At 36.6% G+C, this 17143-nt stretch overlaps 1 protein-coding gene across 1 annotated transcript; it reads right to left on the reverse strand.

The window, feature by feature from the left end:
• Positions 1-10134: 10134 nt before the first annotated feature.
• Positions 10135-15725, reverse strand: LOC138885933 (uncharacterized). Its single transcript, XM_070166937.1, has 7 exons — positions 15263-15725; positions 14144-14386; positions 13977-14008; positions 13455-13514; positions 12665-12854; positions 11493-11593; positions 10135-10140 (listed from the first exon to the last, which is right to left on the reverse strand). Exons 1-7 carry the CDS (start codon positions 15723-15725, stop codon positions 10135-10137), a joined length of 1095 nt encoding a protein of 364 aa, XP_070023038.1.
• Positions 15726-17143: the final 1418 nt, after the last annotated feature.

Raw genomic sequence — 17143 nt, forward strand, 5'->3', positions numbered from 1 at the left:
GAGGTGCCTACCTTTCACACTGATGACTCTGTCGCTGCATCTCCACCTTGTCCTCATAATATGGAGCAACAGTCTAAACGACCATATCCTCAGAATACGAAGCAACAGTCTAAACGACCTTTTCCTCAGAATATGGATTGACAACCTAACTTGAGTTATGATCCTTCGGTGCGCATTGATCTATGGAATGCTGAAGTTGAGATGTTGAGGAGTGTTGTTGGAAAGGTACTGGAGCTTTAGCTTTTCTGTAGTTTATCTGTACTTTTTGTATATACATGATTTTTTGGTTATAAACATGGTTGTTGATTTACTTTTGTTGTTTTTTGTTGTAGTTGACTGATACAGTTACGACACTCAACAGTTACGTAGTTTCTTCCTTTGAAAAAGTGTTCAGTTTTCTGAATATGAAGGAAACCAAGCAAACGAGGGAGGAAGTTCCTAATTCTAAGGTAATTTTTTACTGATAAAACCAAATCACCCAACAGTTATGCTTTCTCTGAATCATCACTCAATAGTTATGCCTTCTCTTTCTATTGTTTTTTATTAGATTCGTTAGCGCGCGTCGGACGACAATACATCTAGTATCGGCGAATTTGATGGCTATCAATATGATGTTGTTCCTGACTTTATCGATCAAGTGAATCAAGATAATGCGCTAGCTGACCAAACAGATTTAGGTGTCAAAGCAAACGAGGGAGTTACTGATGGTGTTGATCATGGTATTCGTGCTGCATTTTATCTTTCTTTTTTTTTTCTGATTTTTCTTTTCTTCATTTTCAAAGTTTTTTATTATTGGTTTTCTCTGTCTAAGGGGCAACAAATGATGTCAAGGGTGATATATTTTGGGATGACATTAGTGATGAAGATTTAGCTGCACTACAGATGTCCCAAATTGTGCTTCATAGACCATTCATCATAGATATAGAAGAGGATTACATTTCTCCTGAATAGTCGGTTCGACAGAAAATACCAGGAAAATATGCCAAATCTCCATATTTGCCAGTTTTTTATTCGGGGGAATCAGGATTGGCGCACAAGCTCATTTTTGATATCAAGCATCCTTTCACGATTGAAATTGATGATTTTGATCCATTGTTGCCATTGGCTAAAGAGTTTTGCGCGTTTATCGATAATGGAATGGATACTAGGCGAAGGTATCTTAACTTTCTTTAATCTTTCATGTTCTGATTTTATACTTGTCAATGAAGGTAGTTCTGATTAATTTTTATTTTTTGTGATTTAAAGTGCCAAAAATATATATACCGATGAAGTAAATAAGCTTGCGGAAGCTTTTACTTTTGGCTCGTGTCATGTGACTACAAAGGATTGGTTCCACTCACTTGCGTATTGTGGTCGACCTTTGATTGACACGGTATTTAATAACTTTCTGTTCTAATGCCTTTTTTTATTTGTTGCGTATCTTTTTTGTTTGAGACCCCCATAGTGTATACATAGCTTTATATAATCACAGTATAAGATTATATAAGATTATATAACTTTGTATAAATATGTATAACTCTGTATAATAGCGTATAAATTTCTATATTTAAAAAATCTAATATTGATGGTTGTTTTGTTTTATTTCTTGTCTCAGCACTTGGATGTCCTCTTTTATTATTTGAGGAAAAGGGGAAAATATGGGCCGAATGTTGCCATGTGGTTTACTACAACCGATTTTGCCTTTGGTAACAAAATCAACTCCATGTATAAAGATTTCAAAGTGAATCAATATCCTTCAGTGATTCCTGAAGGGCATGAGATAGAAGAGTAAATTAGAGGATATTATTGTGATGCAAATGTATCGTGGCACACTGTTGACCACGTCTTATTCCCTATCTGTGTGAAGCACGGAAGAGCAAAATTAGGCCATTGGGTTTTGGGGTTGTTTACGTTTATAGATAGGTGCATCCATATATATGACTCGAACCGTGGAGCTATTAATGATAGACTTGATTTGGATGTTGCATTACCTTATGCAATTCTGATACCTTACTTCTTGAAGAGTTCTGATTTTTATGTCGAGAAGAAGGGCATTGATTGGAACAATGGTGCATATATCGATAAATCTCATTCTAATACTTTGCAGATTAATCTGGTTAATAATGTGCCACAACAGATCAAATGATAGGTTAATCTCAATTGTTTTACTATTTTACTACTAGTGTACCTATTTACAGTAACGTACAGAGAATCTAATTTGTTTTTAATTACAGTGATTGTGGTGATTTTGTTGCTAGCTTTGCTGAGTATTTCATCCTTGTTAAAGAAATTCGAAAAGATAATTTTGACATTGAGACACTTCGCACCATGTGGGAATCTCTGTTGTGGGATTATGGAAGGAAAAAATAACAGTCCGGTGCAATTAGTAGTAATAAAATCACAGGGAGACTTTTCAGGAAGAAGAAGAGGGGACGACCGAGAAAGTAGTTCTGTTTTTTCCATTTTAATGTAGTTTTGCTATGTATCAAGAGTTGTTGCCTAGTTTTGTCTAAGTACTATTCTGCTACTTGTAAGATAACCTTAAAGGATATTATATATATTTTTATTTTTGTGTAATTTGTGGTAGTCATTACACATTGTGGTTATGAATGAATTATATTTTAATGAATATTTCAGTTGCTTTTGTCCTTTAACAAAGTATGTATTATCATTATGGTTGCAGTTTTGGTAATGTTGCAGGGTGTATACATATGTATACAATAATATACATAGTTATACAATTTTATACAAACTTATACTCTCATTTATACATCCGTATACATATAATACCATTGATTGTTTGCAGTTCTGTTTTGTATTTGTACAATCTATCAATATATTTAGCACCATTAAAAACATCAACACGCTATTATTGGATAATCAAAACATGTATAATGAAACATATTTAACATAATTGCAATATATAGTGTAAATTGTAATTCTTTATTGACATTTGTAACTCGATTGCTTGTGAAACTTAACTACTCAACATTTGTAACTCGTTTGTTTGTGAAACTTAACTACTCAACATGACAACAAATGTAATAGGAAGTGTTATATTTCCAACTATTTATTTTGGTCGATTCCTACATGTTCTTCTATTGTGACCACTTTGTCCACACAGAGAACATGAAAACTCCCTCTTAGACTCTTTCTCTGAAGCAGGTTTGAGTCTTTCCTTTCTTGGCCTTCCTACATTCCTTCTCCCTTTAGGTGGTAGGACCACATCTTCCAGCACCTCTATTGGGATTACCCATAAACTCTCATCTGGCATCGGATTCACTGGAAATTCATAAGTTCTAAGGAGGTTATCATTCTTATAGTAAAAAGAGCAATATTGGCCAGGTTTCAGCTGCTGGTTCTTCAAAACCGCCCAAGCATGCGGACATGGAAGTTCATCTATTTGAAATTTTCGGCAACTGCATGTTCCCTCTTCAAGGCACACTATGTTTCACCTTACCCCTTCAAACACAGTATATAACTGCTCCGTAGTAGGCCTCACCTGCAAAAGTTTTTTTTAAAAAAAAATTAAAGAACATTATACATTATTATACAGAGTTATACATCCTTATACAAGCAGTAAAATGCAAGTCAGCAGAGCCAAGCATCATTACATTTGATTCGTTTTACCGTCATTTGCTCCGATGCAATCAGATTTTCCCGAAGGAGTTTGTCGTACTTTTCGCCAAGCTCTATAGATGTCTCCATTGCACTTTTTCTGTTTTTGTTGTTCCACTATTTTAGCAAATTTATCATGTACTCCAGCAATCGCATTACTAGTAACTCTCTAGCATCCTTGTTTGCTGCATTAATTGACTCTGCAATATTGGAAGTCATTACCAACGACCTTTTCACTTTGGAGTATGCCCTAGACCACATTTCGTAGCCAATAACAAGTAAGGCTGCACCCTCGGATCAATTTTGCACATCTCTGTCACATGGTAGTCAAACTTATCTATAGTGTAAGCTCTAGCCAAATCAAAGAAGATATCCTTCAATTGTTTGTAATGTTTCTTAAATGTGCGCTTTACATTCTTCCACAAGAGAAACATGCAAATACAATGTGGTACTTCTGGGTACACAGCCTTTGTGGCATTGAAGATGCTTTCGTTTCTATCTGAAACTATACACATCCCTTCCCTAACACCAAAAGTACCCTTTATCTGGACAAAGAACCACTCCCAAGATTTGTTATTCTCTGAATCTATAATTGGATATGCAAGTGGAAGGATTTTTCCTGTTTATACAAAATAGATATTAGGATTCAGACAATTATACAAATCTTATACACAATTATACATAATTATACAATTTTATACAAACTGCAAATTTTATGAAAACAGCAGCTGTGAAATCCTATACACTTTTATACATGAAACTACAATATTATACAAACTGCAGAAATAAGATAGATGCAGTCAACTCACCAGCTCCATCCTGTGTGCAAGCAGTCAATATGGTACCCTTATATGTTGCTTTAAGGAAACTTCCGTCAACAACCATTATCGGTCTGCAATGCTCCCAACCCTTGATAGATGCATATAGCGAAACATATGCATAAAGAAAGCATCCATCTTTTGATTTGTGCAACTTTGTAACTGTTCCTGGATTTGTATGCTCCAACATATACAAATACCTCGGCAACTACTTATATGAATCACTCGGATTCTCTCTTATCATTGACATTGCTATCTCTTTAGCTCTCCATGCTTTCGTGTATCTCACTTCAATCCCGTGTTGCTTTGTATGTCCTCTATTATATCATTTGCGGTGTAAACTTTTTTTGGATTAACATACTTGTCCTTGACTATATTAGCAACTACACCCGAAGTAGCTTGATGTTGTGTTAAATATCTTTCACCATAGCCGCATGTGTAATTATTATTGTAACTTCTCACCTTGAATATGTTTGCCTTGTAAACGGCAGAAGATTTGAAACTCCAAGCACAATTGTCATCCACACACATAAGATGATACCTAGGATAAAGATCATTCAACTTCTAAATACACTTGTATACAAAAACATAACTAGATATATACTAATTTTAATACCTATATACATATATACTACTTTATACATATTTATACATATATATATATAACAGAATATACAACTATTGCCATACCTTATTGAGCTTGATCTCTTCACCTTGAATTGGAACCTCTCACGTACAACCAAGTTCTTCATCACACTGACAATTGTCTCTTTATCCTTATAAATTTGATCTTCCTTAACAAATTCGTTCAACATATCATCTATTATATCCATGTTTTCACTAAATTCCGTGTTATCAATAAATTTGATATCAGGCTTAATCTCAGTGCTATCAATTGTGGACACATCTATACAATTGGAACTTGTAGCAACCAAACAACTGGAACTTGTACAACCAAACAACTGGAACTTGTACCAATCATACGATTATCATAAATCTCTTTCACCGTCACATACAACAGGTATTCAGTGAAATTCAAGTTTTTCTTCTTTAATTCGATATACACCTTAACACCCATATCATTATAAATCAGGATCAGTGGCAAACCATCCTTTGGGAGAAAGTTAATCTCCAATGCGTTTAAATCACAATTGATTCTAATCTGCTCCGAAATAGTTGTAACTAAATTGTTGTAGTTGAATGTCGACTCGATTATTACACAATCGCTGACGAAATTGATAAACTTGGTTTCTTCCCATTCACCATTATGAAGAACGTAAACTGGAAAAAGCTCCATCGAACAAAAAGTTGAAATCAAAATTGCAGCAAAAATGAAAATTGCGCTGATTGCAGCAACAAAAATTCACTTTTCGTGTTAGATTCGCTGTTAATTCGAGATGAAGAACAATTTCTAGGGTGTTGCGACCAAAACACTCACGTAAGTGCACGCGATCGACAAGTAATATAATAGTAAGTAGAGTATCGTTCCCACGAGGAATTGTGATCAACTTATCGACTGATGTAGACTCAAACAATTATCAATTCAAGTTAAATTATCACAAAATATATAAAGAACCAATTTACAACGCACTTAATAATTGCACAATAATTCAACACAAAATTACTACACCAATTTCACAATATGTTTATAACAATTTGGATAAATATATTCCCGGGTCATGGACTTGCTAGAAATCATACTACTATTTTAGCTTTAGATTAATTAATTGAATTATCCAGGTTATTGATTATAGGGTTAATAATATTCATAAGGATCTTTCGAGTTCTTATGCATCTATTCAAGTTAAACTAATACCTATATGTCTATGGTATTAATATTAGCAAGAATGTATTTACAACTCCTATTTTTCAACCAAACAAGACAATTAAGTATATGTCTATCTTAATTGCAAATCTTTCACCCGACGCCCAGGATTCAGATCTTGCTCTATTTGATTCTATATGCAATCAAGAATTTCCTTTTTCAAGTTTAACTCAAGATTCGTAAATAATATTTCACTGTTAGCTACGCAGTAAAATAATTAGAAGCAGAATCAAATAAACAACCCATAACGATAGATTCAAGATCTTCAATCTAAGCTTCAAATAACATAATTATCTAACATCCATGACCCAAGAATATTTAAGTTTTTAGCTACTCATAATTATACAAATAACAACAATAAAAATCTTTAAACATAATATACGTAAATACTAAGAGAAGGTTTAGAAAAACTCTTTCAATCTTTGCTCCAAGTTGATGTTCCTATTGATTTTTGATAGTTGAAGATGAGTTTCCTCCTCCTTCTCTCTTTTAAAATTAGATCTTCCACTCTCCATCAGCTTAACTCCAATAATGGAGTTCTTGCTTTATATAAATTGAGTGGGATTAAGAAGAAATTCTAATTTTACCCCTTTAAACAACCTTTCCCGAAATCTGGACTAGCGCGGCCGCGCATCTGGCCACGCACCTGACCGCACTAGTCCAGTTGTCCCATATTTTTTATTCTTTTCTTGTTCTTCCACCATAATTAATTCCGAGGGGTTTTTCATTTATTGCTCCAAAATGGTTCCAATCATATTTGATTTATGTAATATACGCTTCTTTACCTGAAATGTATACAATTCACTACTAAAGCCCATAATTCATCAATTAATCACAATATATCATTGTAATATCATCAAGCAGAAGCATAAACAATAGCTAAATCACCCAGATTTCGCCTATTATCAACACCCCACACTTAATCCATTGCTAGTCCTCGAGCAATCAAACTATTATATTAGAACTATCTCTAAAGATCCCTTCACTCAACTATTTCCCTTAACGCATTACACCGAGAACAATGTACATATGTTGCTCCTAGCAGTGAACAATCCTAGCTTTAAAGTTGAATCTCAAGTGCCATGCATATTCAAACTTCCTCAACTTGCTCTTCACAGAAGTCAAGATTTTCTTTTCTGTCACAAGTCATATGCCCTCACCATCATGCCAATAAGAAATATTTGGTAATTACTCTGCACATTCCAGTCATATACTTATAATAATCAATTAAACCACTCACTCTCACAATAAAAGTCACATGCATGCAATTGGTACCATAAGTTTGCCCTTAATGTAAATCTCTACTAATGTAGGCTAGCTCAATCCAAAATCAATTAGGACTGTTTCATGGTTGTAATGACGGCTAAGGGACGGGTAAGATGTATTTAGGAATAGTGACTCAACCCCTAAGCACTTTAACACATCACACGAGCAATTTTTCAGCATAAATTCTTCAACCTACTTCTCATTTATACACAATGTCATCCCACAAATACGCCCTTCTTCTTTAAGCACTCTATTAATTCATTCCCACTAACTAGAGCAAAACACAATGTAATTTTTCTTGCCACTCAATTTCTGCTAGTGGTGTATTCATTTACAACATAAGTGCACCTTTCATCCTTTTATTGGTTCCACTCAAAAGCCACCCCACACTTATTTCCTTCTTACTTCTTTTAGCGTTCTTCTCACAATTAAAGTGCTTTAAGAGGTAAAAGGATCAAAACACTGTCAATTAAGAACAAAAGTGTATAGGCTTGTAATGCGGGTGCCAAACAAAAGTCTAAAGGCTCAAAAGGGTTAACTAGGGACAAATTTTATTTGTGATAAGCAATTAAGCTCAAAAAGGTCAAAGAAAGCCTAACATCATTTTTCAAATCGAGCATCACCTAATATTTCGCTTTAATTCACATACCGGGCAAGTTCTAGACACAAATACAATGCATGGACTACACAAATACTCACCACACATGGCATATGACTCATTCCAGATCAGCTCATCAAGACACTCCATTACGAGCATTCAATTCAGTACAAACATACAATTTAAGGCACTTTCGGTGAGATTCAACAATTAAGACTAAGCGTTACACTCTAAGTTCTATTGTGTTCAGGTGTGTCAACGCTATGAGTTCTCTTCTATATATGCTAACTGAAAAACTACATATGCCCGGTTCAAAATAAACCCTTGGAAAAGAACCGTGGCTTAAAGAAAAACCAAGGGAGATTTGTTATACTACCTAAAAATACCAAAAATAAAAACAAAAATCTTTTTGTTGTTTTCAATAAGCTCAGTCCCTCAAGAACTCCTATCCAAAAGAATCCGTCATCGGGCCGCGCCAATATTACTACTAAAAAAAATATATTTTAAGAACAATTACTCCAACAATACTAAATCACCAAAAACATTTAAAAACAAAAGTGAAATAATCACGCAATCCCAAAACATTATATATTGTACCACACCACCAAAACATTCCAACAATCCAAAACAATTAAAACAACCTAAAAATCCATAATAATTACTACCATCCTTCCACCCCACACTTAAACGTAAGGCATGTCCCCATGACTTTCATTTCTAAAAAGAAAAGAAAAGAGGCGAAGATACTTCCCCAAAACTTCATTCGACAGTGTCAGGATTCACATTACATGCACGCCCCAATGCTCTGAGCCAACCCATAAATTTTTTCTCCGACTTGACTTGTCGGTCAGCTATATCCTCCACACAGTTGCCCAACCCAGTCATAGTGATGCAAAGATCCTCCACGTCTTTTTCCAATGTGTTTTGACAAGGCAATCTAGTAGATCGGGAAGATGAAGCTGCTCGTAATAATGTTGCTGCTAGTGCTGCTTGTGATGCTGATCTTGACAGTCTCGCAGCTAATGACAGTCTTGCAGCTGATGACAGTCTTGCAGCTGATGCACGGGGTGCTTCTGGCTGCGCCTCACTTTCAACATTCATTGCCTCATTTTCCTCCTCATCATCATCGTCGTCATCATCATCAGAGCTGCTTGATTCTACCACTTCTACTACCTCCGGCTCTTTCCCCGTTGTCACTTTATCAGCTCGGAACTTGCTTTCCTTTTCAACCAACCCATCAACAGGTTGATATTCTGGCACACTAGCAGCCCTGCATAGTTGAGTAACTAGTGAAGGGAAGAAGAATCCATACCTCTTGATTTTGCAGCGAGTGAACATCTCATCATACATGATTTTAGCTACGTCAAAGTCGTGACCATTAACAAAACACCAGACAAGACAAGCTCGGGGTCCATTGACTTCCGTTTTATTGTGTGATGGGATCAATCGGGCACATATGAGATGCAACCAACACTTTGCTTCAAATGTGAGTGCATTAGAATGAAATTTCTGCCCATAAGTCATCCAGGAAATTTCCTTGCCAGGTGCTAAAATGGTCTCAAAGAATCTTTCCCAAATTTCGTATGTGGGTGCCTTACCATAGTTATAGAAGTCATTATGCTCCTCTGGAGGTGCAGGCAGCTGATAAGCAGTACGAATTGCCTCAAGTGAAGCATTCACTGCTCTTTGGCGCACTGTGACTATTCCATTTGTATGCTCTGGAGCATTGGCATAAAATTCTCTTACAACCATGAGATTTGCCTTACCTGGTTCGTTGACGAATGTGTGTAAGCCCCTTCTCAGCAACTCATCGTGCATATGAGGGCACAACCGCTGAAGTTTTCTCATGTCAACACCTCTTTCAGGAATTGGTTTCTTTTCAGCTTTTTCTACAAATCGGTCCTGAGCTTTGGCCGAAACAAATCTTGTATTATCAAATGGGCGTGCAATTGCTGCCTCTCATGACCTAGCTCTGCCTGCTTGGTTGCTTGAGGAAGGACCTGTGGTACGTCTTTTTCTGGAGTTAGTCATTATACCTGCAAGACAATAACATATTAACATAGCCCAATCCAAAATTCGCGGCTCAATGGGGTTACTTAGACTTCACACTCATCATTGGTCACAAACTACATTTTCTTATTCATGGGGACTTTTTCACAAACACATTGCATGCATTGTATTATCATAACCCCTTTTACACTTGTTAGAACAATAATCACCCTTATTCACCCATAAAACATCACCAATCAAGTGGTTCTCCTCCCCACACTCATCAACCAACAATACCCCCAAGTATTTCACTAATTTATACATACAATTTATGTACAATTAACACAACATATGTATAAACACTTCAACAGAAATTCAAAAAATAGCAATAAAAATAAAACTAAATTATCACTAACATTATTCTCTGTATAAAAGAACTATACGAGAATAGTTCACTATTATTACACAATACTCATCAATACTATCACTATATTTACTTAAAACATAAAAACAAAATCTGGAAAATAACAAGAAAAATAAAAGAAGAGAAGAACTTAGAACTTAAAACTAATTTCTTACTAACATTTCAACTTATAATATCAACACCATTCTTAGAAACCAACTTTAACAACTATAACTACTTTATTTGCATATAAACAAAAATCTGAAGAAAAAAATAGAAAAATAAAAGAAAACAAAACAAGAATTCATACCTTTGTTGGAAGAGAATGGTAAAGAAGATGAATGTGAAGATAGAAAAGAAGATTTGATGGGGATTGTTTGGGAGAAAATGGTGAAGCAAAAATGGTGGAAGAAAGGTTTGGAGAAGAGAAGGGTTTTGAAGAGGGAAATTGGGTTAGAGAGAGAGATAATTTGTTGGAATGGGGGTTTTTTGGGGAGAGGGGCGTTCAGATAAGGGTAATTAGGGGGGTAGGATAGTAATTTAATTAACAAATTAAAACAAAAACAAAAAGAAACTAAAAAAATATGAAAAATTTCACTGAACTAGCGCGGCCGCGCTAGTCAGGTGCGCGGCCAAGACAGAGAGCCACTGAACTAGCGCGGTCAAATGCACGGCCGCGCTAGTCAGGTGCGCGGCCAAGACAGAGACCACCCCAAAGTAGCGCGGTCAAATGCGCGGTCAGGTGCGCGGCCGCGCACCTGAGCGATTTCTGATTTTTTTTTTTACCTTAGCATCAGCCCTCGTTCACCTGTATTTATTAGTACACAATAAACATCATAATCAAAAATACCATGATCGTTGGGTTGCCTCCCAACCAGCGCCTTATTTTACGTCGCGGCACGATGCCATATTGCATTATACATCAATTAAATCTACTGAGGTTTTGTGACGTTGAATGTCACCACCCCAATAATGTTTAATTCGTTGCCCATTTACCAAGAAAGTACCACTTGAATTTGTGTCTCGTAATTCAACTGTTCCATGAGGAGTCACGCTTACTACAACGAAAGGGCCTGCCCAACGAGACTTAAGCTTTCCTGGAAAAAGCTTTAACCTTGAATTAAACAGAAGAACTTCTTGACCCGGCACAAACTCACGATGTTGGATGTGCTTATCATGCCACCTCTTAGTTCTTTCTTTATATAACTTGGCATTTTCATAAGCATGCAACCGAAACTCATCAAGTTCATTGAGTTGTAGCAGTCTTTTTTCACTGGCTAAGTCCATATCCATATTTAGTTTTTTGATTGCCCAATAAGCTTTGTGTTCTAGCTCAACAGGCAAATGACATGCCTTTCCATAAACCAACATGTATGGAGAAGTACCTATTGGAGTCTTGTATGCAGTTCGGCAAGCCCACAATGCATCTTCTAACTTACCGGACCAGTCCTTCCTATTTGCGCTCACAGTTTTCTCCAAAATCTGTTTTACCTCCCTATTTGACACTTCAACTTGACCACTCGTTTGAGGGTGATATGCAGTAGCAACCTTGTGTCTCACACCATATTTTGCTAGGACATTTTTCAACAATTTGTTGCAAAAGTGTGTTCCTCCATCACTTATCAACACTCTTGGAGTTCCAAAGCGTGTGAAAATGTGCTTCTTTACGAAACTTACCACTACCTTCGCATCATTAGTAGGAAGAGCAATGGCCTCAACCCACTTAGACACATAATCAACTGCAACCAAAATATATCTGTGCCCATTTGAATATGGAAATGGTCCCATGAAATCTATTCCCCAGACATCAAAGAGTTCTACTGCCAAAATATTTTGTAAAGGCATCTCGTGCTTCTTCGTGATCGTTCCGATTCTTTGGCACCTGTCACAATTTTTAACAAAAGCATGTGCATCTTTAAATAATTTTGGCCAGTAAAAACCTGATTGCAAAACCTTTTGTGCAGTTCTGTCTCCCCCATGATGACCTCCATAAAGAGAAGAATGAAAGTCATGCAATATTGCATTCATCTCCTCCTCAGGGATACACCTTCTTACCAATTGATCTGCGCATTGCTTATATAGAAAAGGCTCGTCCCACATGTAGAATCTCACATCATGTAAGAACCTTCTTCTATGGTCAGCTGTGAATTCTGGTGGAGTCACCCCACTTGCAATGAAATTCACATAATCAGCATACCACGAGGTTTCATCTGAAGTGATAGCTAGCAAATGTTCGTCAGGGAATGTTTTTTTGATTGATTCTCCTTCAGTGACATGACCTCTATTTTCCATCCTGGATAAATGATCTGCAACCTGATTCTCTATTCCCTTTCGATCTCGAATCTCCAAATCAAATTCCTGCAAAAGAAGAACCCATCGAATTAACCTTGGCTTGGCATCTTTCTTTGCAAATAAATACCTTATAGCGGAGTGATCTGTGTAAACTATGACTTTTGTCCCCACTAGATAGGATCTAAACTTATCAAATGCCCATACTACTGCGAGCAACTCTTTTTCAGTAACAGTGTAATTCATTTGAGATGAATTAAGAGTTCTACTCGCATAGTGAATGGAACAAAATATTTTCTCCTTCCGCTGCCCCAAAACAGCTCCAATGGCTATATCACTTGCATCACACATCAATTCAAATGGAAGTTTCCAATCTGGAGAAATGATAATCGGTGCAGTAACTAATCTTCGTTTCAGCTCATCAAATACTTTCAGACAAGCATCATCAAACTTGAAAGATGTATCTTTCTCAAGAAGCCTGCACAAAGGAGATGAGATTTTTGAAAAATCCTTGATGAAACGACGGTAAAAGCCCGCATGGCCTAAGAAACTGCGAATGCCTCTAACGGATGTTGGTGGAGGTAATTTTTCGATTACTTCCACCTTTGCTTTATCCACCTACAATCCATTCTTAGACACTTTATGCCCTAAGACTATGCCTTCACGTACCATGAAATGGCATTTTTCCCAATTTAGTACCAAATTTGTTTCTTCACACCTAGCAAGGACCTTATCAAGATTCATTAAACATTCATCAAAAGAACATCCAAATACAGAAAAATCATCCATAAATACTTCCACAAATCTTTCAACCATATCAGTGAAAATAGCCATCATACACCTTTAAAAAGTCGCAGGTGCATTGCAAAGACCAAATGACATTCTTTTAAATGCATATGTCCCATAGAGGCATGTAAATGTGGTCTTTTCTTGGTCTTCTGGGGCTATAACAATTTGATTATATCCCGAGTAGCGATCCAAAAAATAGTAGTATTCCGGCCCGGCTAATCTATCAAGCATTTGGTCAATGAAGGGAAGGGGAAAATGGTCTTTCCGGGTGGCATTATTCAATTTTCTATAATCTATGCAAATCCTCCACCCAGTAACAGTTCTAATAGGAATCAAATCATTATTTTCATTTGTTACTACGGTCATTCCTCATTTCTTTGGAACACATTGGACTGGACTTACCCATTTGCTATCAGATATTGGAAATACAATACCTGCATCAAGCCATTTAATCACTTCTTTCCTTACCACCTCTTTCATGTTCGGATTTAGGCGGCGTTGTTTTTCTATGCTTGGCTTGTGCTCTTCCTCCATGAGAATTTTATGCATGCAAAAAGCTGGACTAATACCTCTTATGTCAGACATTGTCCACCCAATTGCTCTTTTATGCTCACGTAGTACTCTTAACAATTTCTCCTCCTGCAATTCAGGCAAGTCAGCCGAAATAATAATAGGTAACGTTTCAGAACTACCCAAATAAGCATAATGAAGATGAGAAGGTAAAGTCTTTAATTCCAATTTGGGAGCTTCTTCAACTGAGGGCTTCAGAGGAGGACCATCTGGCATGTTCAACGGTTCAAAGGGATTAAAACCTTTTATATATTCACATGTTGCATTCAAATTATGTTTCATCTCCTCAACCTCATCATTAATCTCCAAACTTTCAAACAACACAATTGCTTTTTCTAAAGAATCCTGCAAATATACACTTGAGGTAACAAGTTGTTCATCAATCTCCATGACAGATATCATAGACAATTCTTCATACTGTCGAGGAAGTTGAATTGCTTTATATACATTAAAAACAGCTTCCTCGTTGTCAACTCTCATGATCATTTTTCCTTCTCTTACTTTAATTATAGTATCACCTGTAGCCAAGAGAGGTCTTCCCAATATAATAGGAACTTTTTCATCGGCCTGAAAATCCAAGATAATGAAATCAGCTGGGAAAATAAATTTCCCAATTTTCAGTAGCACATCTTCTATCACCCCTTCCGGGTAAGCTATGGACCTGTCTGTTAGTTGCAACATCACTATGGTGGGTTTTGGAGCTCCCAAACCCAATTGTTTGTACAAAGACAATGGCATAAAATTTATGCTTGCTCCCAAATCACAAAGTGCATGACTTACGTCAACATTGCCTATTCTTACAGGGATAGTAAAGCTGCCAGGGTCCTTAAGCTTTTGAGGAAGCTTATTTTGGACCCTTGAAGTGCACTCTTCAGTAAGTGCAACTGTTTCAAATTCAGTCAGTCTCCTCTTGTTAGCCACAATGTCTTTTATGTATTTGGCATATTTTGGAATATCACGAATCACATCTACCAACGGAATATTCAATTGAATCTGACTCAACATAGAGAGAAATTTGTTGAACATGCGATCGTCATTTTTTTCTGCAATCTTTGTGGAAAAGGTGGTGGTGGTCTTGGAATATTTACAGGTGCTGAAATTGTATCATCTTTCCTTACTTCCTGTAATTGCACTCACTTGAGGATTTTTCTCTGTATCACCAGGAAATGCCCCTGCAGGTCTAGTATTTTGATTTGCAGCCAGTTGTCCCATTTGCCTTTCAAGATTTCTGAAGTCCGTTCTGAGTTGTTGATTGTCTTGCAACAATTTTTTTAATAAATCATTTGTACTTTCTTCTGCCTGTTGTGGTGGCCTTTGAGGTTGATTAAAATTTCCTTGGGGTCTATATTGATTCTGATTTGATTGATTTCCACCCCAAGAGAAATTAGGATGATTCCTCCAATTTGCATTGTAAGTGTTCCCATATTGTGCATGTTGGTTCATTGGCCCTCTGCTTTGTTGCCCCACATAATAAATAGATTCAGGATTCGTTGGGCACATATCACTTGTGTGATTATATCCACACATTTCACAACAAACTGACATTTGTTGAACCTGCTGCATTGGTTGTGATGGTCCCATTGTCATTCTGGTCATTTGATTTACCAATTTTGCTAAATCTGCTCTCATGGCGGAAATGTCATCCAGTTCAAGTAACCCTGCTTTCTGTTTCATTGCTCTCCTTGGTTCTCCTTCACCTTGCCAATTATGATCAGTAGCAGTAAAGTTATTTAGCAGAAGTTGTATTTCACTGTATGGTTTTGCCATGCAACTACCTCCACAAGCTGAATCAAGATTCATTTTGGAAGTTTCGTCCAATCCATCAACAAAAGTATGGCCCAGTACTTCATCAGTTTGACAATGATGAGGACAATCCCGAAGTAGTTTCTTGTATCTTTCCCAGGCTTGGCGAAGAGTTTCACCATCCCGTTGTTGAAATCCAAGAATCCGATTCCGTAAAAACTTTGTCTTTTTGGTGGGAAAAAACTTGATTAGGAATTTCTTTGCTAAATCATCTCAATTGTGGATTGAATTAGCTGGCTCTTTTTGCAACCATTCCCTAGCATCCCCCAATAATGAAAAGGGAAATAAGGTCAGCCTGACATAATCCTTGGAAACATTTGGATAATTGTAAGTATCCGTTATTTCCAAAAAAATTTTGAATGTGCCTTTGTGGGTCTTCATGAGATAGACCAACATATTGCCCAGTGGACTGTATCAGCTGCACCATGTACTGTTTAAGCTCAAAGTGACCGGTGATTTCAGGCTTCACAATGGCCTGAGTCATATTAGCAAGGTTTGGCCTTGCTGCTTCTATCACCGCACGTTCTTGATTACCTGCCATCACTGTTGGCTGTGGTTGAACTTGAATGTCCAACTCTCTTTCTGTTTTGTTTCTAGCTTCCCACTCCTTCCTTGTTCTATGAATTGTTCGTTCAATTTCAGGATCAAAAGGGAAGAGGTTGTTTGTGCTTCTACTCCTCCGCATTCAAGAGAAGAGCCTGCGCAACACAAACAAAATAGATGGAAAATTTAGGTTTTTATTTTTTTATTTTTTTTTATCAACACCTAATAAAATTTTAAAACAGTCAAGTAGCTAATTTCAAATTCCCCGGCAACGGCGCCAAAAACTTGTTGCGACCAAAACACTCACGCAAGTGCACGCGATCGACAAGTAATATAGTAGTAAGTAGAGTATCGTTCCCACGAGGAATTGTGATCAACTTATCGACTGATGTAGACTCAAACAATTATCAATTCAAGTTAAATTATCACAAAATATATAAAGTACCAATTTACAACGCACTTAATAATTGCACAATAATTCAACACAAAATTACTACACCAATTTCACAATATGTTTATAACAATTTGGATAAATATATTCCCGGGTCATGGACTTGCTAGAAATCATGCTACTATTTTAGCTTTAGATTAATTAATTGAATTATCCGGGTTATTGATTATAGGGTTAATAATATTCATAAGGATCTTTCGAG

Source organism: Nicotiana sylvestris, chromosome 2 (genome assembly GCF_000393655.2).
Source record: "Nicotiana sylvestris chromosome 2, ASM39365v2, whole genome shotgun sequence".
NCBI classification, from domain to species: Eukaryota; Viridiplantae; Streptophyta; class Magnoliopsida; order Solanales; family Solanaceae; genus Nicotiana; species Nicotiana sylvestris.

Bases quoted from the DNA above. Each gene is read 5' to 3' on its own strand.
- LOC138885933 (XM_070166937.1), bottom strand. From the start codon at position 15,725: ATGGGACCATCACAACCAATGCAGCAGGTTCAACAAATGTCAGTTTGT. The intron at 14,387-15,262 runs GTAAGGAAAGAT...AATATATAAAAG, and splicing joins AGTGAGTGCAATTACAGGAA to GTTTTAATCCCTTTGAACCG. The intron at 11,594-12,664 runs GTGGGGTGACTC...AGCTTTTTCCAG, and splicing joins TTATGTGAATTTCATTGCAA to GAAAGCTTAAGTCTCGTTGG.